General features: G+C 41.1%; 4 protein-coding genes and 1 long non-coding RNA gene across 5 annotated transcripts in view; 3 read left to right on the top strand and 2 right to left on the bottom strand.

Moving 5' to 3' along the window:
* LOC145452579 (uncharacterized) overlaps positions 1-27,451 on the bottom strand; it is a 260,305-nt gene that overhangs the window by 24,522 nt on the left and 208,332 nt on the right. The window lies entirely within an intron of this gene.
* LOC145452666 (fibrinogen-like protein A) lies at positions 1,114-5,417 on the top strand. The gene is made up of 6 exons (XM_080330839.1): positions 1,114-1,266; positions 1,609-1,954; positions 2,019-2,115; positions 4,495-4,594; positions 4,897-5,194; positions 5,259-5,417. The coding sequence occupies exons 1-6, from the start codon at positions 1,205-1,207 to the stop codon at positions 5,415-5,417; spliced, it is 1,062 nt and encodes a 353-aa protein (XP_080186965.1). The 5' UTR covers positions 1,114-1,204.
* On the top strand, positions 7,101-8,066 carry LOC145452305 (uncharacterized). The gene is made up of 3 exons (XM_080330515.1): positions 7,101-7,220; positions 7,607-7,759; positions 7,823-8,066. The coding sequence occupies exons 1-3, from the start codon at positions 7,133-7,135 to the stop codon at positions 7,915-7,917; spliced, it is 336 nt and encodes a 111-aa protein (XP_080186641.1). The 5' UTR covers positions 7,101-7,132; the 3' UTR covers positions 7,918-8,066.
* On the bottom strand, positions 8,341-13,801 carry LOC145452306 (uncharacterized). Its single transcript, XR_013919290.1, has 2 exons — positions 13,468-13,801; positions 8,341-10,869 (listed from the first exon to the last, which is right to left on the bottom strand). It is a non-coding gene; the product is annotated as an uncharacterized LOC145452306 (long non-coding RNA).
* Positions 21,202-27,451, top strand: part of LOC145452572 (uncharacterized) — a 103,018-nt gene continuing 96,768 nt past the window's right edge. The window contains exon 1 of the mRNA XM_080330753.1: positions 21,202-21,354. Within this exon, the coding sequence (XP_080186879.1) occupies positions 21,226-21,354 (129 nt within the window). The 5' untranslated portion in view covers positions 21,202-21,225. The remainder of the gene's footprint in view (positions 21,355-27,451) is intronic.

Raw genomic sequence — 27,451 nt, 5'->3', positions numbered from 1 at the left:
CTAATTTGAATCTAATTTGTGAAAACAACTGTGTTGCTATGATTTAATTCTGCTCCAATTTTTGAAATGTATTTTGCTCCAATTAGAATCTAATTTGTGATGAAAACTATGTCGCTATGATTCTAATTCTATCCCAATTTTTGAAATGTTTCTTTGCTTTGATTCAAATGTAATTTGTGGTTGCAACTGTGTCGCTATAATTCTAATTCCATACCAATTTGTGAAATGTTTCTTTGCTCTAATTAGAAACTAATTTGTGAAAACAACCGTGTCGCTAGGATTGTAATTGTTTCTTTGCTCTGATTCAAATGTGATTTGTGGTTGCAACTGTGTAGCTATAATTCTATTGCTACACCAATTTGTGAAATGCTTCTTTTCTCTAATTAGAATTTATTTGAGAAAACAACTGTGTTGCAATAATTCTAATACTACACCAATTAGTGAAACGTTTCTTTGCTCTAATTAGAATCTAAGTTATGATAACTTTGTAGCTGTAGTTCTTATTTCTATTTGGAAAAGCTTAAATTTTTCAATTGTGCAAGCTAGAAATTCACACATTTTCGTCTGCAAATGAATGTTCTGTATTCATCTTTCGTTGCAATAAAATCTTTTTTCAGCCTAAGCTGAGTAAAAATTCATGGATGGCTGGTATTAATTTCGAGCTCTGCGCAAGTCACCATGAACACACCACCGCTAAACACAGGATAGCCAGGCACACATCGGCTGCAGCACGTTGTGTGGTAGTTAAAAAAAAAACCGGATTTTGCGTGTAAATTTGCGTTCCTCTGCACGCATTCGAATTTAGAGTGTAGGTTATTGTAAGACACCGCTGACGCGGATGAGGTGGCGAGGAGGAGTCTAGGTAAACCTTCAACACTTAGGTATCGGAATTCGGAAGTCGACCCCGGTCGGACTCGTACCAGCACCCATTGGTGTTGCAGCCGCGGATTATACCATTGCGCTATCTCGCCACCTTTCTCGAATCGGGTGTATTTTCCGTAATTTAGGAAATGACTTGAGGCAAGTTGAGTCCACAAAAAAAGCGCGACTCGATTCAAATATTCTAGAATATTCCATATCGTGTTGCGGTTTATAGCATTTTTGCGTTGAAAAGCAATGGATTCCTAAGCAACGTACTTTATCATTTCACAACGTTTTGTTTGCAGGGCTCGAGTCATTGCATCAATTGACCAAAGGAAATGACATGTCGTTGGAAATCAACATGATGTCGAAAGATAAAAAAGACCATTTGGTGGCTAAATACAAGTAAGTTGTTTTCAAATGCATCAATTCATTGCTCTCGTCCCATGACTAGGGTGGTTATTTTTTTGAATTGTCTAAAAAACTTCAAAAATAAGTAAAATTTACAGAGTATAGTCACAAATTGTTTACAAATTTTGACAAAACTATTTTTCCCGTCAAAATTTCTCACTGTTTAAATCACCAAAATTTCAAATAGACATGACAGGCCTCACATTGAGACTGACATCATAGATGTTTAGCATTGTAACGAAAGATTCCATTGTGACTCAATAAGGCCGTCTGGAATAGTAGGCTGCAGCTCAGGAACTGCGAGAGAGTGATATTCGCAAATGTTGACTTTTTCAGGAAATTCCGCATCGGACCCGGATCCGAGAACTACACTCTGCACGTATCCGGATACTTCGGGAATGCGACCTACGATGCTCTCTCACATCACAACGATCGACAATTCTCAACGAAAGACGCGGATCACGACGAGTCGTACAGGAATTGCGCTTCTCTCACCGAAGGAGGCTGGTGGTATGGCAACTGCAGCGCCAGCAATCTGAATGGAAACTTCAAGAAAACAGACTGGCAGGGAATTTGGTGGTGGGGGGACATACCCGATCAAGGTCTCCCCTCTCCTCGCCTCCTGAGCTACTCGGAGATGAAGTTTTACATACACAAAAGATGTGCACACAAGAAATGGACTGTGAGTGTAACCATTCAGACTCGACAATCCGTGAGATTTCTGCAACTGCTGAATCCCGTTTCAGGTTTTCCAGCGACGAAAATACGGAAACGTGGATTTCTACCGAGGTTGGGATGATTACAAGAATGGATTCGGGGATTGTGATGGAGATTTCTGGCTCGGTGGGGATGTTGTACTTTGATTCCTTCAGGTTGCAGGATATTGTCGATATATTAATTCGGTCATTATCTGAGTGATAAATAATATGCCTCTGTGTAGGGTTGGGACCAATGTCACAAGGTCATGAAGAGTCACAATGTCAATCGTACTTTTAGAGTTTTGACTCTCGTGTCAAGTCCGAGTCCAAGTCGAATGGCAACGCGGGTATAGAGTCGGAGACATATTTTTTCAAGTACCACACAGACGAAATACCAATGCTTTGGTAACTTTCTATTCGTCGAAGCTACAATAAAATGCCGGTCTTGGCCGCCCAAGTCTCGAGTCATACATGACTTGGTCGAGTCATGCACATTGATTCGAGCAAAAGTCGGTGAGTCAATACACAAATTGACCAAAGTCGAAAGAAGATCCAAATATGACTCGACAAAATATCTCGGCGTCACCATTGATGCCGAATTGTCTTGGAAACAGAATATTGAACCCACAGTATCAAAACTAGCTCGATGTGTGGAAATAATGACCCGTCCGCAATCTTTGATTTCTAGATAATTACTATACGAACCATCTATACTTCTCTCCTATGGAGAAATGCATGCAAAACATTTTTGTGAAGAATTCGAACTCAGCAAAATCGTGCGATACGGTTGGTTTCATCTGTACCCGTTACGTACCAAATTATCACCTTACCAAGACTATCAACATCGAATTTTGCGAGTTGACGACATATATCACTGAAGTATCAAAACTTATGCTCAAGATTTTTCCAATAGTTTTCCTCACACGTTTGATGAATTTTTCGTACCTGCTAAAAATTACACAGGATCCTCGTCAAATGGAACTACTTATCCCCACCCAATAGCAAGCTATCTAAGAGACCTGTCAACTACTCGGGACCTATCATCTGGAATGCATTACCACAACATATCCATGAATTGCCTTATAATAGATTCAAAAAAGAACTACTAAATGCTAGGGATGGTGTGAACCTCTGAAAGGTTCAGGTTCGTGTGAACGCGAACCTTTTTGAAAGGTTCTGTGTGAACACGAACGTGAACCTTATGACGTCACGTGACGTCATATTGCTAATTCCAACCCTATCTTCCAACAAAGTGATAGCCTAAACTAATGTAGACGATACCTAGCGACGACTCGGGCCACATAATGCCACAATGCCGAAGTACATATTGGCGTTTTAAACGTCGCTAAATGTATCAACTGAGGCAATCCAAGGATATAATACTCCCATAAAATCAATGTCTTTCGTCGCTTTGCCAAATATTTCGACGAGGACTTACCAGGGAATATAAGCTTACGCCTTAACGGTCTAGGCCAGACCGGACAATGTACATTGATATTGAGCAGAGTGTAAAACGGGTTTATACTTGCTACCGATAATACCCCATTAACAAGTTATACAGCAGTAGCCAACACCTCAATCGCACGGATTTGGTTTTAATGATGCAGTAAAGATATGTAGCCTGCTAGATTTTTTGCATCAGAAAACGATATCAATTTCCTTGATTGGTTGAATTTGCATCATTCGCTGACTATGTATTTCGCTCATGGCGTTGTGTGATTGCGTGTCAAACTCGCAGAACAGATGTCATTAAATATTCACAAACGGAAGGCTGGATATTTCGTGCAGACTTTTGTAAGAAAGCAAGTAAAACTTTTGAGATTGTCAAGGTGCATGCTCGTTTAGTGTTGATTTTCAATGCTGCCAGCGCCATGCATAGAGTGGCCCGCAGTTAAAATGCAATAAATCTGAACCAAAGATGTTATAATGAAGTGAAAATTCTAATATATGGAAAAGGTTCACAGTGCAGAACCTACCAAGGTTCTGTTGTGAACGCGAACCTCTAAATTTTCGAGGTTCACACACAGAACACGAACGTGAACCTCACGTTCACACCATCCCTACTAAATGCCCTCTTGTCGTCATACTAACAATGTTGTCCTACCTCGCCCAGACATTGCTTCACACATCTTTTAATATTACCTTTTTTAACTTACATTTGTTACAGCCAGACTGTGTAGAGACAGGTGTACCAGTTTGATTCGGGTGTGATCAGACTAGTTGATCTCTATGGTCGTACCGATCATTCTTATCTAACACCAAACACTGTGCAGTGCATGCGTATTTTCTGTACCACTGTTATTCTTTGTTATGTATTTCGGTTGGATGAAAATAAAGACACTCTCGAGTCTGGTTTTTTTCCGTAATTGAGAAAATGACTTGAGTCAAGTTGAGCCCACAAAAACGCACGACTCGATTCCAATATTATAAAATATACCATGTCGCGGTTTATGGCATTTCTGCGTTGAAAAGCAATGGATTCCAAAGCAACGCACTTTATCACTTCACAACGTTTTGTCTCCAGGACTCGAGTCATTGCATCAATTAACCAAAGGAAATGACATGTCGTTGGAAATCAACATGATGTCGAAAGGTAAAAAAGACCATTTGTGGGCTAAATACAGGTGAGCTGTATTCGGATGTATCAATTGTAATTGTTATAATTATAATTATTACACAAATTAAAAAATGAAGCGGAAAAATTTCGGATTGAATCCGAAAGTTTTTCGTTTTATGGAATGGCAATTATTTTTTGAATTGTCCAAAAAAGTCAGTCGATATCCAGGTCAAAATTGTTGACGTCATCAAACAATCGCCCCAGACCGGATTCGGACAATCCAAACGGTAACGGTAAGAAGTAGCCTACGTAGCTTTCCATTAAAAAGAGAACAGCTTTCGCGAAGACTCTGAACCGCGACATTTCCAGGAACTTCCGCATCGGTCCCGGCTCCGAGAACTACACTCTGCACGTATCCGGATTCTCCGGGAATGCGACCGACGACGCTCTCGCATACAACAACAATCACCAATTCACAACGAAAGACGCGGAGCACGATCGTTGGTCGGCTGGGAATTGCGCTTCTAACTACGAAGGAGCCTGGTGGTATGGCTACGGCTGCGGCCTCACCAATCTGAACGGGAACTTCAACGGAACAGACTGGGAGGGAATTTGGTGGGGGTACAGTGACGTCATCGTTCACAACTTGTGCTGCTCGGAGATGAAGGTTTACAGAAGAACCTGAAAACGAACGACAGCGACGACTAGCGGTGACGAGCTTTACGCAACAGGTGCATCAGCGGAAATCTCAGCAGACATCTAAGGGTCCTACACACAGGACGCGGTTTGCGGTGGGCGAGCAGCGTCGCCCGTCCAGCGTCCAACTGCGCGTCCGTCGTACGACTTTGACGTTTCAAGCTAGGCGCAGGGGCTTTCACACAGGATCATGACCAGCTTCTGGCGGCTGCGGAGTGCGTAGAAATGTATATTGCCAGTTTTTCAACACACACCATACTTAATATCATTATTGGTTTGTTTATAGGCTTCTAATCACCTAATGAGTAGTTGCAAAATGCCATATCATTATATATATGTATATAACAGCCAATAATTCCTCTACTTTGCGAGCGAAAACTATTTTATATTAATATATTTTCTTTGGTGGACCTGCAACACCCAAATCTTGACTGATACTCTTTCACACATTTTCTTTCAGTTTCATGTCTTTATATGAAGAGAGACTCATATTGTATAGACAAGGGTTATCTTGCACTTGCTGAATAAGCAGCTAATTGAAACATAATTCTTCAGTTTGTGATTGCATAATTTTAGTCACTGTTCACAGAGTCTGTGACAAATTGTATGTTTCTGAAAAGTTAAATACCGTAAAAAAACATCCCTGTCTGTGCACAATGCTGCACAGTGCACAAGCTCCATGCCTCAGAAGACATCCCTGTCTGTGCACAATGCTGCACAATGCACAAGCTCCATACCTCAGAAAACATCCTTCTCTGTGCACAGAGCTGCACAGTGCACATGCTCCATGCTGTATCGCAATGAATCGCAGACCTCTGATGCCGCCAAATTCAACTATTTCAACTTTTAAATATCAAGACAAGTACAAACCAACCAAATAAAACTAGAATCCATGTTTAAATGACCCGACACCGTGCGAAAGCTCACCCAAAATGTGGACCACTACGAAAGCGACGGACGGAAAAGTTAAAATAATACCAACTCTGCCGTCTGCCGCTTCGGGCAAAAGAATCGCCGCTTTGCGTCATACGCGCAGCCATGTGTGAATTACCAACGCTTGGCGCTGAATGCAGATCGCGTCGCTTGTCGGTAGCCGAATCCTGTGTGTAGGACCCTTAAGCGACATCGCAGCAGCGCCATCCCGCGAATACGGTCTTCGTTGATATCTCCAAACAAATTCAACCTACTTATTTCTGAACCAAACTCGGCCGTTGATAAAATAGAGTGTTTTGCGGCAGGATTGTTCACGTTTTTAATTTTGTTTAGTCGCGTTTCGCGCGCTTCCGCTTTAAGGGCGGTGTACACTGAGAATAAGCTAAGCTAGGCTAAACTAAGCTAAACTATGTGAAGCGAACCTGAGGTTCACACTGGCAGCGTAAATTGTGCTCAGTCAGGCGTCACTGAGATCAGCTGATTGTTCGCGCGCTAACAACAAACATTCCCGGCACGATGTCTATTACGGCTGTGATTTTGCAATCTGCGTTAATGGATCCGGAGGTACTGATCGAATTGGTAAGGCAATTCTCAGCGCTGTATTTAAAGTCACACAAATCGTATGGCGACAAAGTGGCTATGCAAACTGCTGGGAACGCGTGAGCCGGGATGTACAATTTCCAGGTAATTATAAAAAAAACGAGTACAGTACTTCGAACTACTCACCAATTGCTTTGCTTATTTTTTCTCATAGTTGATGAATGTAAAAGAAATGGAAGTATCTCCGTGGATGCAGTTGTTGAAATCCGAAGGTAAATGACTATTAGTTACGGTACTGATTAGATACGATTTCCTATCATGAAATAAATTCATATGTTTATTCCAGCACATATTCAAACGTTGACGAATATTGTAGTGAAGAACAGGATTCCCTGGAGGATACACATAATGCCGTCGATACATTACACATGACATCATGGATACACAAGATCCTCTAGATACACATGACCCACTAGTTACTTTGACCCTGACTGAAGTTCTGAATGGCGGTTTGCAGAATCAAGGTTAGTACAACATTCAAATTTCATGTAACATGAAAGACGTTGGTCAAGACCAATGTTCCCTCTAATTTTTGACGAGTCTGCGCACACTCACCAACTCACTGCGCATACCCTTGGACAACAGTACGTAAATACCAAAAAAAGGTCATCACTTCGGATTTTTTGTGCACAACTTAGATTTTCTGTGCGCAGAGACCGTATCAGGATCAGCGATGCGCGTTTGCGCAGCTTGGAGGGAACATTGGTCAGGACTTTAGTTACCAGCAGCTCAGTTCAGTTACAAATATTAATTGTGAACACCCTGCCAAATTGTATTTCGTTATGTATATAGAATAGATGTATATTATGTGCCTAGAATAGATGTATATTATGTGCCTATCACTCTACAGGACCATTGCATTCTGGAGATCCAGCACCACCGTTGCCAAGTGATTGCAGCACGCCATTAAGCAAACTGGTTCCAGGAAAGCAAAACAAACGAGACTCACGGTCGTCAGATCGTGAGCGAATCATTCTTTCTGCGATTGAACGCCTTACTGCAGGTAATTATTACAATCTTATTTATGAAAAAAATATCCTGAATGCATCTAGTTTAATTTTTGTAGATGAGAAAGAAGACGAAGTTGACTTATTCGCACGCATGCTTGCACCGCTCTTGGAGAAGTATGAATCCAGAGAAAAGGCTGAAAGTGGAAATTGAAATTATGAAAGCAGTTGCAGAAAATAGAAGTGAAGATTAGTAGGAGACATGGAATATGTAGTAGCCTCATCCCTTGCCAGTTTTCATGGTTTTACTGGGATGCGCAAATATAATGTCTGTAAATAACATGCAGTTCCCTTCTTTGACTGTTTACTAACATGCAGTTCCCTTCTTTGACTGTTTACTTATGTTTCAATTGTGATGCACCCATATACTTTGTGTATATTGGCATGCAGTAGCCTTCTTTCCTGTAAATAACATGAACCATTTCTAACCTGTTGTTATTTGTGTCAACCTGCAGAAGGTCTTTACTGTGCAAAAAGGCCCTTACGACTGATCAAGTATTGGTGTCCGGCGAAAGTTTTGTAAAATATGAAGAGCTTTCAGCTTCAGTGTAAACCAGGGTCCATCACTCGACAAAGGTTAATAGGGATACATTTATTCTACAACACGGAATGTTTTCGTTCAGCTCACAGTATAACAATCAGATAAACTCATATTAGTACGGTCGTGCAGTAGCCTACTTCATAGGAAATACAACATGAAAATGGAGACCAGCATGCATTCTACTAGAGTTGCATAAATGTAGGCAACTTTCTCAATGCCACACATACAGCAACAATTTCGTATATCGTAACAGTGCAATCATAGTATCTATTTTTTAAAACTTGAAGAAATACAGTTTTTGAAAATTTACAATAATTTTCGGCAATATCTTAACCATGGTAATGTCTGTCTCACTAATTCAAAGTTGATCATGGTGAATATATGTCTGCAAGAAGATGAAAACTTTACTTCAAGTCAATTTTCTCAAAATGTGTTAAATTGACTCAAGTCATTTTGATACCACTGTTGAACATTAATGCGAGAGTGAGAGACAGTAGATACAATTACCAATAGCAAGTTGATATTGCACAGGAGCATACAACAGTGTTTGACAGCAAGACGCCTAAAAACTTCCAACGTGGCAATAGTTTCAATGTTCTCTCATTAAGAACAGACTTCGACAACTTGAAAATTTTCAGCTTCTACAAATTAGATTAGAATTAGATTACCAGCATTTCATTCTATAATTTCATTCGATAATTGTATACTCTTTTTGAGTTGTCTAGATCAGTGGTTCTCAACCGCCGGTCCGCGGACCGGTGCCGGTCCGCGACGACATTCCTGCCGGTCCGCGAGGTATATTACAATTTTATACTTCAATTTCAAGATGCAATGTTGAAGGCTTGTCCTTTGATAAAATAAATATAACATCTAATTTTAAACTGATTCAAAATTTCGTGAGGTAACATTAGGGCTTGAAACATGTTCGATTTGACTTAAAGTTCAAGACATTTCATTTGACGACATGGGAGCGACAAATACAGAACAGATACGAGCTCACTCATCGATAAACAGCGCAGTTTGATCATTGGTTTTCGATTCGTTTATTTTGTGCAGGACCGTAACTGGGGCACCCCAAACCGCCCTATTGGAGCGAGGCCGAGCTTGAAAAGGACCCAAAATTATTTCGAAAATGAACACAAATATATAAATCATAGTGTTTTATTTGAAACTTTTTCCAACATTTTTCAATTTCTTTTGGGGCTTTGCACGATTTGGTGTCCCTAAATGTCTTGCTTATTAGGTGCCCTTGTCCGAGAAATACGCATGATTTATATGCCTTTCGGCGTCAGCCATTACCACACCACGACGTATCCACACATAATGAAGTTTAGGTTAACATATGGGACTCCGAAATTTGGGTCAAAAATTTGGCCGCGAGAAAACCGCTTCAATCGTGAATGATCGAAAATTTTTGCTATTGTCGCGATAAGCTACGTAAACTCTCTACTTACGCTGAGTAGAATGGATGTGATCACAAGTACAGGTGAAAACATCCATCCAAGTATAGGGTCTGGGGACGAAGCCCCCGGAAGTTCGGCTTATCGCCATATGGGGGCCCCAAGACCAACGTTTTTGGGGGTGGGCTGACGAAGTGCTTTTTCGGCCCGGATTTGCGGAAAGCCAGTATAGCTGCTGTAATGTGTTTTCTTGCAGCACGCATGGTATTCGTAGTTGCCAGAGTATAGCCTGGGTCTGGTGGCTGTGGGCAATCAACAAGGTAGCACGACAAGGTGCTTGGTTCGACTCCGATACGCTTCTTCTCTTGATATAGTCAAAGAGAAGAATATTATTTGAGTTGGCGTGGCCGTTTAAACCCACGGCCTTCGGCGCGAAAGACTAAACGACTCTCGGCGGTAGCACGTTTATCTGAACAAGGCAATTTTACCTCGACTCAGCATACTCATGCACTATACCATAAAATCGCATGGATTCCATCTTGAATAAAATTAAATACGATGAAAACCCTCTAAATGTCACTCGCTAGCATCACATAATTGCAAAAAACGGTTGCATGCTTTACATTTTGGCTTCATTTCAATATTGACAGTTCACCGGTCCGCCAGACATTTTTTGAAATTTTACCGGTCCGCGAGACGAAAAAGGTTGAGAACCACTGGTCTAGATCACAACCAGGAAAAGGCCTTAGCAAATTGGTTTCAAAGGGAATGCTTCATCCGCAATGAAAACATGAGGGAGAGGAGCAACTTCCCCAGGAAGCGGTTTATCTGGGGGTACACTCAATGTCTTTCCCAAAACATGTTTGCCAAAGGCCGAATTCGCAAATATCGAACTGTCGCATTGAGCACCGTACGCACCAATGTCAACCACTCTGAAGTTCAGAGTCTGAACTTGTATGAAGCATCAGCAACTGCTAGTAGCACAATACTAAAATATTTCTTATAGTTGAAGAATAATGAGCCAGAGTTGGCTGGTGCTTGCGACATGACATGCTTCTCGTCTATTGATCCGAGGCAATTTGGAAAATGCCATATTCTATTAAATTCTTCAATTCTTCTTCTTCATGATTGTGCCGAAGCTCTTGAACAAGTCGATGATATTCGCCTAAAAATATAATAATACATCAAATGGTTTTAATCAATGATCTGTTTTTCAATGTAAGCAATAGGAGCGTACAATTTTTTTTTTCAAATTTCATCGGCTTAGTCGTCAAATCGTCATGTTACCAAATTTGACTCAATTCCAACCAGTAGAACCCGAGGTCAGTCAAATTGGAATTTCGTTCATTTTACAAATAATAGTATTTACGGTGACCAATTGCATCACTCGGTCATGACTAAAAATCATGTTCCAGGCAATGTTACCTCTAATTTTTGACGAGTCTGCGCACACTCACCAACTTACTGCGCAGACACTTGGACGACAGTGCGTAACGACTAAAAAAATGGTCATCACTTCGGATTTTTCGTGTGCAACTTGGATTTTGTGTTCGCAGAGACCATGTCAGCACTGCGCATTTGCGCACGTGCGCAGCTGAGAGGCAACATTGGATTTCCAGGTATGCCTGTAGAGCAATGATTCCCAACCGCGGCCCCCAGTTAGCCTTCTTGCGGCCCCCAGAAAATATTAGGAAATCGAGTTATGACAACAAATAAAATTTATATTTATAAAATACACTTGCTTGGCTTGGAGTCTGGAGTTTTTAATTAGGATTGCAGGAAAGTGAGTAGATTGCTATCGTCACTAGGTAAAGACAGGACCATAACTGCCGCATGTGAAACCCCCAACGGGGCAAAAAATTATTTCGTGAATTAGCATAAATTATAGAGTGTTTTTTCAAAATTATGCATCTTTTTCAAAAATTTTTCACTCTAGGCGTGATTTCATGCTGCCAAATATCGAGATTTTTGGGTAGTCATCCCCAAGAAAAAATGCGTAAAATTTATAAAAATAGGCATTGGGCAAATCGGCGTTGGCCATTACCGCGCCACGACGCACCAAGACATATTAAGTTTTAGGCCATGTAACATGCGACTCCAAGAAGTGGGTCAGAACGATCGGCAGCGAGAAAACCTTGGCCCAACAGGACTGCCCTTATGATGACTGAAGACTTCGTTATATATACAAAATACTGCCTAGGTAATCTGAACCTCACGGGACAGGGAAAAATTATATTCCAGTGAAGAAATAACAATTTGAAATCGTGTGCGTCTTTCAGTTAAGAAGCCTACGTTTGGGCGATTCTATATTTTTGATATAGCAGACAGGAGGTCACGAAATAACTTGTTACGGAATCATACCAACGGGCCCTACAGTTTCCAAGACACCTTACTCGGCTCTACCGGTTAATCTGATTACGTGAGAAGCGAGGACAAGAAATTGATAGCAATATATATGCAATTCCCGATCATATTGACCGATTTTATCATCAATTATCGAAAATTTTCGCGCTTCGCTCTGGCCCACTTAACAGTTCCATTAGTTTTGTGGCAACAGCGAAAAGGTAACAGGGGTATGTTTATCATCCTATGGGAGCCCAAGACCCAAGTTTATTTTATTTTTATTTATTATTATTTTTGGGGAGGGGGCTGACGAAGTGCTGTTTCGTACCTGCCAACGGGTATACGCTAGTAGATGTTTAATTATTTTTGAGTAGTCCCACCTTTTCAAACACACCTCCCTCGGCTCTACATGTAAAACTGATTACGCGAGCAGAGAGAGGATAAAAATTGATGGCAATATATATTCGATTCCCGATCGTATTGACCGATTCAATCTGAATTATAGAAAATTTTCGCGCTTATAGGCGATAAAAGCTGACTCACAAAACTGCCCCGAAAGCAGCATAATTGGTAGTCCTATAGCTCACGACCGAAGCGTCTGAATAATTTAATGGGTCTGGTCATTATCGAAAGCTAGTGTTGCAATGAATCCAAAAATACGAATTGAAATCTCGCCAGCGCAATAAAACTACTCCTAAATAGCCACCAAGGGTCGATTGTTCTGAGCACTGGGAGCGCAGCAGCACAATGACCATAACAATAACGATTGATCAGAATACTGCCGATTTTCATATATTGATGACTATTTTGGGTATGTTTCATTGCCCTGGTATTGGTGCGACCCCGACCGACTCTGAAATTCTAAATTTGGCCCTGACACCGAAAAAGGTTGGGAACCACTGCGGTAGAGGTAGGGATGTCTTTCCTATTTGTTTTGATCTTGACAAGGGCCTATGGTGGTGTTTGGATGGACACATCGCCAATAAACACAAAAAAAAGATACGGCACGGATTAGCAGGAAATTGGTCCACCTCATTGAAATAGCCAAGTGGAAAGGATAGTGAGATAATTGAGAATTGGCTATGCCATTGAATAGTATTTATGAGTTGAAAAAAGCATTTATGGTACTTCACATAAGTGCTGAGCAGTGGTTCTCAAATTTTCACCTAGTGGACCGATAAAATTTTATAAGGTATTTGGCGGGCCGGTGAAACTTCAAAAATTGAAATCAGCCAAAAATGATATCGCTTTTTGCACGGATGGTTCTAGAGCAGGGTCGTCAAACATACGACCCGCGAGTCGCATCTGGCCTGTCAGACAACTTTTTCCAGCACACGAACCGATTCTGAGTAGGTTAAAATTGGTACTGGGAAATACTTCATTTCATAAGAGTAATATAAAGCATTAGTGGTCTACCTACCTAAAGTTTCTCTTTTCTTCAATATTGGGTCAACCCTCAATCTTTTCTTTTCTTCAGTTTCAGTCAAAAGTAGCAAAGTCAACGCCAAGGAGTCGTTTTTTCTTTCCGTCTCTACTCATCAATACCGGCATCGCGATATACTGATTCGACTACGACCGCGAGTCCGAGTTGCCGCCGCTGTGCGCTTCCCTACGCCACGAAAAAAACGCTCGGAGATCGATTTTCGAGCGCAGTGAGGCGAAGCGTAATGAAGCGTATTGAGGCGTAATGAGGCGCTCCAAATTATAATAAGCAAACAGAGCCTTCGCCTTCAATGTAAACTAGTGTCCATCACCCTTTAGTGTCGCTGTGTGCATATCTTGATTTTATTGCGCGTATATATAGCCTACGCTGCGACATCAGGTAGTAGCCGTCCGTTAGTCTGCGATAGTATACGGCAAGTCCGTGGTCTACGGAAATCAGCTTACAGTTTATACTTAACTGGCACTTCTGCAGTAGCTAACACGAACGTCCTGTGTTCTGTGTAGTTCTTGACTGGCAGTTCAAAAAGACGACAATATCGGCTTTTCCAGATATATTGTACAGGTGGATAGTAATTCGGATAGTTTAAGCAGTAAGTACAGCGTACATGAGAAACAGCGTACATGAGCGTACATGAGAAACTTCAACGGAACAGTTTGGAGGGGAATTTATTGGGGGGGGGATGATGACGACATCCTTCACAAGCTGTGCTGCTCAGAGATGAAGATGAGACAGGTCGTCCGGGATAAAGCCTTTGCACAAAACGCCAGACGCATGTTCTGCGAAATCTTCGACTTTAATACTTCCAAACGCATTGATCCTATCATTGCCAAATGAGCCCAGCGTTATTCAGAGGCTACCCGTAATTTACGCAGAGGTGGTCAAAGTAGTCAAGAAAGCTACTCAAGTAGAAGTAGAAGTATCGACGAAAAAATCTACTTAAGTACAAGTAAAAGTACTTCTTCCATGAGCAACCTAAAACTACTTGAAGTAGAAGTAGAATTGACTGACTTTAAAAGTACTCAAGTAAGTAAGTAGTTGTGAAAACGATCCTAACTCGTTCACATGGATTGTAAAAAGGTGCAAATTGAGCTATGCGAAAGGTGACGAACTTGATTCGTATTGATGCATACCAGCAGGTATTCAATTTTCGATATCATAAGGATAAGCATTCGTCCACATCATGGGATGAAAACGATAGTATTGACAGGGTTGTAACCAAGTCACAAGGCTCCGAGTCACAAGTCAATCTCACTTTTATATTTTTGACTCGAGTCGAGTCGAGTCATTTTCAATTCCCACCGAGTCAAGTCCGAGTCCAAGTCAGCGAACAGAGGATCGAGTCCGAGTCATGGTATTATGACTCGAGTCCGAGTCCAAGTCATTGTGTTGACTGCTCAGTTTCCAGTTAAAGTGTTCTTAGACCCACTTTTTTAACTCTGTTTGGTGATATTGAATGGTTCGCATTCATAATATATCAATTTTCCTCACTTTTAGCAGTTTCTGGTCGCATTTTCAAGCATCAGTACCAACAAACGAAATCCCAATAGTCTGTTGGCTTCGAAATTACAATGAAATGTCGGTCTTCGCCGTCTGAATCTCGAGTCAATGACTTGCTTCGAGTCATGCGCAATGACTCGAGTCCAAGTCGAGTCAATACACAAATCGACTCGAGTCGAGTCGAGTCATTTTCTCAAAATACGTCGAGTCGAGTCATCCGAAAATCGTGACTCGAGTCTGACTCGAGTCGAGTCATGACTCGAGTCATTACAACCCTGAGTATTGATATGGAAATGTGATACTAATTCCCTGTTTACTCAAACAGCACGTTTTAGAAAATGTCATGGTATTGCGCACTCCCCCATACTATAAGGTCTGTAGATTAGTCGAAGAGCAATACGGAGATGGTGTGTTAGATACGGTGCAAACACATTGTGCGATTAGTAAACGTTAATACAAAATATGGTGCACCGTAAAAATGCTATATTGTGTCGCCGGAAGAAACATCTCTACACGCTGGGAATCTTCCATTAGTGTTGTTTTGTCATTCGGCTGTTTTACTAGAGATAAATAACCTCCGTAGGCTAGTTATCTATAGTTTTACAGCTGATTTTGGGTGTGCTGTACCGTAACCGTGTGCTGATTAGTAGGGATGGTGTGAATCACAGAAACGTTCAGGTTCGTGTGAACGTGAACCTTTTTGAAAGGTTCTGCGTGAACCTCATGACGTCACGTGACGTCTTATTGCTAATTCCAATCCTATCTTTCAGTGAAGTGATAGCCTATATCAATGTACACGTGTGCAGTGTACACTGTAGCCTACGCGATACCTAGCGACAACTCGGGCCACATAATGCCACAATGCCGAAGTACATATTGGCGTTTTAAACGTCGCTAAATGTATCAACTGAGGCAATCAAAGGATATAATACTCCCATAAAATCAATGTCTTTCGTCGCTTTGCCAAATATTTCGACGAGGACTTACCAGGGAATAAAAGTTTACGCTTTAACGGTCTAGCCCAGACCGGACAATGTATTCGGCGTCCGAGTATTGCTACATTGATATTAGGCAGAGTGTAAAACGGGTTTCTATACTTGCTACCGATTTTACTCCATTAACAAGTTATACAGCAGTAGCCAACACCTCCATCGTACGGATTTGGTTTCATTGATACAGTGAACCTATGAAGTGAAGATTGACCCCGAACACCTGCTAGACTTTTTACATCAGAAAACGATATCGATCTCATTGATTGTTCGACTAAGCATCATTGCTGACTACGCATTTCGCTCGTGATGTTGTGTGATTGCGGGTCAAGCTCACAGCAGAGAGTCACAAACGGTAATTAATCTGGATATTTCAAGCAAATTTTTGTAACGAAGCAAGTAAAACTTTTGAGATCGTCAAGGTGCATGCTCGTTTACTGTAGATTTTTATACTGCCAGCGCCATGAATAGAGTAGCCCGCAGTTGAAATGCAATAAATTTTAACGGAAGATGTCATAATGAAGTGAAAATTGTAATATATGAAAAAGGCTCACAGTGCAGAACCTACCAAGGTTCTGTTATGAACGTGAACGTCTAAATTCCCGAGGTTCATACATAGAAAGCGAACGTGAACCTCACGTTCACTCCATCCCTACTGATTACTGCCGTTCGCGACTCTGTGTTCTTGTTATTATTATGTCACAATGACAAAATTCTTTCTATATTTCGAACTTGGTTAACCTCATTTACTGGCGTTCACTGCTGAAGAGAGCAAGTCGAAAAGCTTCCAGCGGAATAAATTTGGCAATATGAACGTATTGTTTGCTGCAAGCTTTATTTCTGGAAATTGAAGGCATTACTACACTTGCTTTTATACTTCAACATGTATGTTATCCAGACAAAATAACTGATATTAGAAATCAAAATATATGGTACTGGGAATTGCAAGTGAAATCTAAATCTAAAAACGGAACATGTATTTTATGTCTTTAGTCCAGAAAGTTTCGAAGGCTGGTATGCTGAAACAGCTCTAAAACTAAAGAAAAGTCAGAGTCCGCTTTTGCAGATTAGGACACGCCATGGACAGCTAGATCACGATATGATAAGTAAATGCTAGATCGCGAAACATCAGTTTCAAACATTATGATAAGCCATATATACTGTAATGAAATATTTGATATGGCGAAGGGTGACAATGCGGTGTGAACGGAACCACGCCCACCCGCTACCTAAATTATATTCAACGATACTTTCGTGAAATCATACTGGACACTCCGCATGCACTGCGCGCAAGGCGCGACCAAAATTCTAGGCTTAACTCAACTTTTATGAAAATTAAATGTCGATACTCCGTGAAAACAGTCCCGAAATTACTCAAGCTATCTTCCTGATTTGAGGATTAAACTACTTCTACTTGACAAACTAAAAATAGCGAAAAGTAAGTAAGTAGATCACAAAAAATTATTAAGTAGAAGTAGAAGTAGTGAAATTCAGATCTACTTGAGTAATTACCAGAAGTAGAGGAAAACTACTTGAGTACTTCGAAAAAGTAGAAGTACTTCGTTACTGACCACCTCTGGAATTCGGTGGCGTATGGTATGTAAATGCCGACATGACTGATAGAGGGATTGAATAATTTGAAAATGCATTCTCGCATCTTCAGATAATATTAGCGTCTCACTGATAATATAAGTCGAAACGACGTTCCCACACGACAAGAGAGAAACAGTATCGACACAGGAGTTTGACCCAACAAGAATTTCTCCCTAACTTCGATATCATTGTGTTTTTGGGATATTATTCGAGTAGTGTTGTAAATCCATACCCGCACCTGTGTCAATCTCTGAATATATTCGGATATAACAATACCTTTCATTTGATTGTTAATCTTGTACCAATTGGCTACTAGACAAATTACACTGGTCGGCATGATTTCTGCGTTCTGGCTGAAATAGCGAAATGGTAAATATTCGTACGCTTTTAGGAGTATGAAATTAGAACAGAACTCTATCATTCAGTGCTGTGCTTGAAAAACCATTACGTGCGTGTGTTGGGTAGATTCGTCCTACATATGCGCAGTTAGGTGTCACTTTTCCATAACTTTGGCCTCAATTCATTCATAATGAGTTGTCCAAATCAATACAAAAAGCGACAAGTCGAAGATGAATGCTTTGATGCAATCAATAGCAAATCGACTGATATGTACTTCTGTTTCGGCGTCGAAAGTAACGCAAAGTGTATTACTTGTCATATTATATGACATTGTTGTGATGAATTCGTTGCTGCAAATTGAAACATCTCTTGAATCCGAATATCTTAATTATTGACCCAATATATCAAATTACGAGGTGAAAATCAATCAATCAAACTAGTCAAATGTTTGAGATGACGTTAAATTATGTTGATGTCGTCCTCACAAAAGAACGTGAATAAGGCAAGTCTAACATAGTAAGCCTTTTGCAAAATCGTATTTATAGGTAACCTGCTGGGTACGATGATATCATTTAGTGTTCTGAAGCTAAATCAAACGCAGAATTAGCATATCTACGAGCCGATCGCTGATCTGACGCATGTGCGTTATCATCCAATGAATGTTTGAATTCTTTTATTCCATATATATATGTCTTAACTCCATGTCTCTATATCAGTGGCGGCTCGTCCTATAGGGCAACTGGGGCATTGCCCCACCTGAAATTCTGTTCAATAACAATTCTTTACCATTTATAGACGCACAGCAATCTATATATACCGAAATCACAGCGAAAATCGTATTCTTCTAGTGTAGTCCTTTCGCTTGTAAATGCCCATTGCCCATATATAGCGAAGTCTCTGCGAAAATCGAATTCTCTTCGTGTTTTCGCTTTGCGAATGCCTAGCCGGGGCATGCCCCGGTAGCGCTCATAACAAGCTTTCACTATCTATTCTCTCAAAGCCGCGCACAATAAAGAAACACTGATTTACCCTCTCCTATTCATAAAATTGCCGAGCAGGTGGGGCAACGTAGCCTGGTCGCCCTTAAGGTGTGATGTAACAATCGTATCTATATCTGAACTCGGTTACCGTCATATGCGTTTAGTCGACCTTTGCTGGTATAGGTCGATTTTGATGGTGTTTCACCACAAGATAATTCTTGAAACTTGGTATGTCATGTCGTGATGGTGGTATTTAACACTGTCCCAAGTTTCAGGGTTTCTACTAAAAGTTTATGGTAGTAATTCCGTTTTCGAAGTTGAGTGTGTGCTGATCCGTTCTATATCGCAAACAGATTTTACTCAAAAGCCGGTATTAGTATTAGTCATGAGCTTTTGCATGGTATGTCTTGATTTTAGTATAGAACGCTATGCTAAGTCTCAAGGTTGGCACTCAATGATTAGGGCAGCAATTTCGTTATCAAGGTCGAGTATGGTATAGATGTGCGCTGATCTGACACTTAGCCTACCTAACGCATTGCGGATTTCACGCAAAAGCCGGTGTATCTGTGTTAACGCTAACTGTGTTCTATACTGAGATAGGTGATGTGATGATGATATAATGAAACAGTTTACTAACATCCTCGGTTTGCATTCAAATATTTACTTTTATTTTATATTTTCCAATGTCAATTTCACCGTGAACGTGAATTGGTGGCCTTCAGGCCATTTGCTTACAATTACAACCCCTGTCAAGCGCGATATCTGTTTCGTTTTCGATGGCGGCTCACAGCAGATCGCTTGATCAGCCTTTTCCTCAGTAAATTCTACGCAAAATTCGGTGTTGGTCTGTTCGTATTAATTTTGACAGTGTACCATACCGAAAACGGCCATGAGGCTACTTCTCGATGATTTCATGTAACAGTGTACCAAGTTTTCGGCATTCATCCACGTATTTATTCGGTAATATATTTTCCAAAGGCGATTTTGCAGCAGACATATAGACACTCGTAAGCCGTATGTGTCGTGTGACAGTCTCCAGCCTCAAGGCCAAAATCTCCTATGCGGTACCGGGACCGAATTTCCGAGGCTGCTATCCGTAGTTCTTCAAAATGATGTTTTGGATTCAATATGACATGTCCAATCTATGAGATAACAATTGCGTATGTATCCGAACTCGTTGACCTTTCCAGTTAGGCTTACGCAATCTCTCGAGCTATAGTCATTTCCATTTCTGCAGATAATTAGTCAGCTATAGTGCGAACATGAACGTGTCGAATCTTAATTGCGTACGTCGTTTACGCAGTTACCACACTTCAAGTCACAGCTGACCGGCAGACCTCTCGCGGCACATACGTTAAAATCACTGTTGTCGGAAAGTTCGTGTTACCGTACCACCAAGTTACTTGTTTACGTTGGAAACGCCATTGTGACGTCATCTTGATAAAAAGTCGCTTGCAGCCCTTGCCCCACCACCCGAAATTGTCACGAGCCGCCACTGCTCTATATAGTTACGATATAATCAAATGAAAGTTCCCGTCTTGGCTTATAATTCCAGTTATACTATAATGCGGTCCACGAATGTATTCAGACGTTGAATGCGGCCCGCGAGGTGAAAAGTTTGCCCGTCCCTGACCTATAGCTGTTTCGAATTCGTGAGACGGCTACGTAGAATCGAAGATTTATGGGCCGGTTTTTATTTCATCAGAGTGTCGACTGCAAATAAAACTATGCTAAAAACCTGCAGAATGCGTGATTGGTGTGATGTTCGCACATACGATACACCGAACGTCCTGGTGACTACGTTTTGATTTGCAGAACAGGCGACTTCTATCACCATTCACCACCATTCTGCAATATTACGCTACTAAAAGTTGGATCGAATAGCTTGAAATGAATCATGCAATGAAAATGCATTCTATTGTGTGAAATTCCATGAATCAATTGGAACTAATTGGCACTTTTATTTTGTGAATAAATGTCCTGAACTGTAGTTGTGGTAGAAGAACGTCCTTGAAGAAATATAACGCGTTTAAGTCCGCAGGGTTTTTAGATAACCGATGGGCGAAGCTGGACAATATTATTAACTATCTTCAAAACAACTGCATCAACCGGGTTTGTCTTGTCGAAAATTGGAGCTTTTAAATTCTTCATATTGGAGATAGATGCTTGACACGCGCATTCCGGCAGTCGGGAATGTTTTGATAAACTTCAGTTCGCATCGCTAGCGAGCGAAACAGGATGTTCGAATTCATGAAACAACAACATCAAATCGCGTATAAATATATGGAAGTAGTACCATACATTTCCACTTTCCGTTACTCTGACATATAACGATCATGGAGTTCATGAGAATAGCTGGAATCCTTATAGTTATCACTCTGCAAGTATCCTTCTCAATTGCTGCGCATTTTCGCGGTGGCACAGTGTCGTGGAAACATTTGAACAGTCAAGGAAATACTCACCAGGTAAGTGTGGCCGTGCCCGTCACCTCTCTTCAGAAAATCTGGAAAAAAGTTGTTAAAAATCTTGAAAGCTTACTGGTAATCTTATCGATGTTCATAGATCCTGGGTAATGAATGACATATTTTTGAAGATTTTTTTCACCGAAAATAACGGAAATTGCATACTTACTGTTCGTACATATAGCGTGAAAGGAGAGGTATGGTTTAGGCGAGCCTACAGCCTCACCCGTGATAGCACAATTCATCAAACACAGTTCATAATTTCATAATTTCTAATAACTGGTAGGCCTTCATATCGAATCCTATCGTCACACTGATTTCGAAAAACTAAATAACAATCATTTCAGAGCACCTCAGTCCGCTCAAAATCACCGATGAATATGAGAGAAAACAATAACATATGAGACACGAATTTAACTGCTTCAGCGCTTGTTAGTTAACAATCCGACAATCGCAACGCGGTGAAACAATGCACCATTGATTTCGCGAATCGACAATATATTGCAGTGGTTCTCAACCGCGGTGCCGGTGCCGCAATCAAATGTGGTAAAGAAGGTCGACGCAGAACAAAAACTACGGATAGGAGGATGTCGAAACGACGAGGTACGGTCTCGCAATCTGGCATCCCATCCAGTAATGTGACAGTGTTCGGTCGTTTACTTTAATTTTTCGATTTCCTTGATTTTTTTTCTCTCTCTCTTACTTGAATTTGTATTTGATCGTTTATTTGTTCGGGAACATAGGGGAGGAGAACCTCCGATAAACCTCCGACGCTTCAGCAGGGTTGTAACCAAGTCACATGGTTCCGAGTCACGAGTCAATCTTATTTTTGTGGTTTTGACTCGAGTCAAGTTGAGTCATTTTCAATTCATCACCGAGTCGAGTCCGAGCCCAAGTCATCGTTTAGAGCAGTTGTTCATAACCTTTTCGACTCATCGCCCCCCTTTTGAAGCTCCACACCGATCATCGCCCTCCAAATATTGGGAACCGAAAAACAGCACTTCGTGACGCCCCCCCGAAAAAGCATTGGTCTATGGCCCCATAGGGTGATAAGCCGAACCCCAGTCCCCCTCAGCCAGTGGGCTTTTTGTCGCTACATATCAGCTATATCGTCCCATTTCATGTACTGTTTGGTGAGTCACCGTATTCTGCCTAAACGCGCGAAGCGCGACAAATTTATATAATTCATGTTTGAATCGGTCAATATGGTCGATGTGGTATGTTGGAAAATGTAGGACCCCTAAATAATAATTAAACATCTTCGGGCGGAATCGTTGTTATATTGACTTCTTTACATGATGCTATTTCGTGACCTCCTATATCTGCTATCTCAGAAGATCTGTAAATCGTCAAAACGTACCAAACTAAAAGACGCACATGATTTCATATTGATATTTCTTTACTGGGAAATAATTTTTTCCTTGCGGGATGGCATTTGTCCTGTAGGGTTAAGGTCGCCAGGACAGGAACATTCGACGCCAGCCAGTGAGGCGCCTATGGACAATTAAACATATATGTATATATATCGAAGTTTTCGGTCAGCGCAAGGGCATTCTTTTCGGCCAATTTCTTCTCGCTGCTGATCGTTCTGGCACGCTTCTCGGAGTCGCATGTTACATGGCCTCTAACTTCATATGTCTTGGTGCGTCGTGGCGCAGTAATGGCCGACTACGAAGTCTCCCATTTCCATAAATCAAGCGTATTTTTGTTGGGTGATAGGGACGCCAACAATAAGATTCATGAAAAGATTAAATCGCGAAAATTTTTGGAAAAAGTCGCATGAATTTCTAAATAATCACTCTATCATTCATGTTAATTCACGAAATAATTTTGGGCTTCCTTCGATTTCGGGCCCTCCACCCCCAACTGGGGGGTTCGGGGTGTGGTAGTTACGGTCCCGACACCAATATAGCCGTTTTAACGCGCCATCGATCCCTATCGCCCCCCTCGTTGTTTTCGCCCCCTATCGCCCCCTTCGTTATTTTCGCCCCCCTAGACCGCAAAATCGCCCCCTGGGGGGCGCTATCGCCCACGTTGGGAACCACTGGTTTAGAGCATCAAGTCCGAGTCATGGTGTTATGACTCGAGTCCGAGTCCAAGTCACAGTATCGAAGTCATGTTCAACTTATGTTTTCAATCTTGGTGGGTGATATCGAATTCCTTGCCTGCCAAACACGTATATTTTGTCCCTATCAGAGTCTTTGCACAATGCACATGTTTATTTAGGCAGATAACGGACAGTTCCTGGCCTCATTTACCGATGCTACAGAGGGACGAGACAAGCCGCCAATATGATAACTTTACTAATCTCAGAACTTTAAATCAAATATCTGTCTTGTCAGTCTTTTACATCACAAATACAAGCATTTATTTTTTATTACGAGCACATCACGACGACAGCTCACCAATAGCGTATAGAGAACCAGCGAATTCACGTCTACAACTCTACATACTATCTGATAAAGAACCAACGAATTCACGTTTAGATACCAGCTGATTGAGAATTGACAGATGCATATTTATGTAGGGGTACAGTTTTTCTTTCACATTATCAAGTGGTTGACTAAAAAAAGGTCAACTTCCTGTTCATCTCCCGAAATAGCCGCCGGGGCGTTACTTCAGTGATGATTTACTGTATCTTAGTCGAATTTTCCCTACAATAAAAAAATCTCTTACAAATAGAGATTTTCGAATTTTTCCGGCCACCTCATGATATTGTTAGATTGTGTAAAAATATGATTAATATAGCAAATTTGGCTCAATTCCAACTAGGAGAAGCGACGTTATTAGAGTGGAATATTTTGGATATGAAAAAATAGTCGGCTTACCGATATATAATTATATCATATGAAAGAATTTATCACTAAAAATACTCCATTTGTTTTCAAATCCAAAATTTTCTCCTCTAATATCATTGATTCTACTTTTTAAAATTAAGCCAGATTCATTGTTCTTTTTATGCAACATAACAATTTTATCAAGTAGCCACCCAGTAAAATAAAAAAGAACTTAAATTTGAACAACCATATTGTACAAACATCACACAACATTAGTCTCTCATTATTATACTCACGTGCACAAAGCACATACCTAACAAAACGTCGAATGGACGGAGGGTAGCCTATTGTGTGTTTTCACAGACAACAGATCAAATCAATGAGTTACACTTCAAAAATACAGAATTGGAAAGAAGATCCTCAGATATGTTAAAGTGGCATGGTATTGGAATAAATCCACATCTACTGAATACACGTCCCCCTGGTGCACTATATGCAGGAATTGACAAGCATTTTTGAACCACACTGAAGAGCATTGGATACTCATTTTTCCTAGTCGTCCAAAAATGCAAAGAATCATTGCCTTCAAATCCACACATGAGCTTATCAGTCTCTTCCAAGTACTTGACCTGCTGAATCATTTCATCGGCTCTACTTGAACTTTGCTTCTATTGTTTTCTTGTATAATCGAAAAGTCTTGAGTACTTGGATTGAGGATCCATTACCTCTTCATCACTGGATGATTTTGTACAATGCATTGCTACTATGTACCATTGTCTGTTGTTTTTACGGCGGTATATCTGATATCAGACAAGTGCAACGACAGCAGTGATGACAAATAGCGATGTCGGCAGAATTCGTCAGTTGCGTTGATCTAGCCATTATGATTCGCAAATTTCTTCATCTTCAAGTCATATAAAATAAGCCGAGTCAACGACTTGGGTCGAGTCATGCGTAATGATTCGAGTCAAGTAGAATCACAAAAAAATCGTGACTCGAGTCTGACTCGAGTCATTACAACCCTGCGCTTCAGAACCAAGGCTTAGGAGGAGCAGTAAATTTGCATTGCTCCAGCTCCAGTTCCGGCTCTGAAAACTATCGAATGTGTCTTTATATATAAGGGGTGGGCAACACAGGGCCTCCGGGCCATATGAGGCCCGCAAGAAGATTTTGAGTAGCCCGCGAGCTAATTTCTCATTATATTATCGAAAACCTGTTATATTATCGAATTTGAATTGCTCAGATTGTGAACTCGCAAGGCCAACCAAAAATATGATTAGTCTGGCCGCGACACTTGGGATGTTGATGACTAAAATATCAGTTCCGACGCATTGACAGATCCGGGGTCCAGTCACATTTTTAGTAAATCGTCGTAGCCTACATTACAATAAATAAAAGAGTAGTAAAATTGTTCTTCACTATTCGCGTGTTTAATTGTCATACGATTTTTTGCTTTGTAGCCTACCCCCTCCTGAAAATGAAAAATCGCCTGATTTAGCCGATTGAGTCTAACCATATTCGCAATTACGAGAGTAAGTCTTTTCGCGTTTGCGCTCCCAGAAAGATCGTCGACGATGAAATGTAGGCACAAAATGATTGCCGTATATTAGCGGAAATCTTTGATATCGATATGTCCAGATGCTGAATAGTCCTAACCTTGCAAACGGAGCCCAGCTGGCGGTATACAGTCGACCTGAAATATACCCAAGTAATATTAATATTAACTTTAAAAATTTTACGCGCCTGGCGCGGCTAGTGGATAGCGCATTCTTTCGTCAATTTCATGCGGACCCTTAGCCAAAAAGGTTGGCCACCCCTGGTCTATATGGATTACTGATTTACCCGTCGGCTAGTTATCTAGAGTAATCTGGAGTCTGAAAATTCTGATGCGGAGTTTTAACACTGGCACTGTAATCGTTAATATTAACCCGTACAGCTCAATTCAATCTTTAAATAGGCGATTATTATTCAACTGTTACTGTAGTAAGAGCAATATGGGCGGAGATCACGACCTGATCAATTAAAAATTCGATTTGTACCAAATAGACAGTGGTTTGACGTTTGATATTGGTGCACTCGTTACCAGTTCATCGGGTATCGATCCAGTTTATCGGAATATAATATTTTCCCATTGAAATGAATCGAATTAAACACTGTGCCATGCACATTGCGCCATGTCCATAACAAATTAAACTATGCAGAACGCACATTTACAAGTCACAGTGAGCGATAATCCGGGAATACGAGAGTATCAAGCAGACATCAAGAATGAATTTACGAAACAGATGATTACAAATTGGAAATCGCACATCAAATCAGTAATTTGTCTCCAACATAAATACCCTGGGTCCTGACATCGCATCGAGTCGTTCGCACCGCGACAATTGCTCGCCGAGTGTAACGGCGTTTTGGGTTACTCTTCTGCCATCCGATTCACGCTTGAAAATCTTTACTGGAGTGAGTGAAGATCATGCGCACTGCGCAGTAAGGAATTCCAATTCGCATGCATTATTGCATGCTCACTCACTAACACTGTCCAATTTCGCGGCCCGATTAACGAACTATCGCGAAAGAACGAGTATTTGCTCATTCGATTCATAGCAACAATGAGATGGAATTTCTCGGCTCGTGCTCGTCATATCGACATGTGCCACAAAATCACGTTTTTATGCTCTCTCCCATTTCGCGTAATAGCCTACATAGTGATCATTATTTTCGAACCGTACAATTGGCCAACAAGGCTGTGCTGATGATGAAATTGCGGATATGCCGAATACCCCTAATATTCACAGGCATATCTAGCATACCGAGGTTCGACATTCATGTATAAAAATTGAACATTGAACATATGACTGCTCTGCTGTTAAATCCCCAGGAACATGGTCAATCGGATGAGGTGGCGCCAAAGAGGAAAAGATTCTGAATTTCGCGAAGCCCTGCTGTTGAATTATGTGAACTCAGCATATATGGTTGTTCCATATATAATATAGCATCATATGAAATACGTCGGAGCCGGAGCTACCCCTCAAATAACTAGCTCCAGCTCCGGCTCCGGCTGAATTTTATATAGAGCTTCAACTCCGGCTCCCGCTCCGGTAGAAATCCACGGCTCCGAAGCTCCGGGCTCCGGCTCCGGCTCCAAAGCCCTGGTTCTAACAGTTTCTGTCCTTATTTTCCAATTATCAGGACTGGTCGACGAAATACCAATAATGTGGCAACTTTACTATTCTCTGCAGTTACTGTGAAATGTCTATCTTGGTCGCCCTAGCCTCGAGTCATATGACTTGGTTCGAGTTGTGCACAATGACTGGAGTACAAGTCGA

This window comes from Botryllus schlosseri, chromosome 12, assembly GCF_051294905.1.
Source record: "Botryllus schlosseri isolate E-star chromosome 12, Bs_hap1, whole genome shotgun sequence".
Classification (NCBI taxonomy): Eukaryota; Metazoa; Chordata; class Ascidiacea; order Stolidobranchia; family Styelidae; genus Botryllus; species Botryllus schlosseri.
Note: the sequence above shows the minus strand (reverse complement) of the source record. Positions and strands in the feature narration are given on the sequence as shown.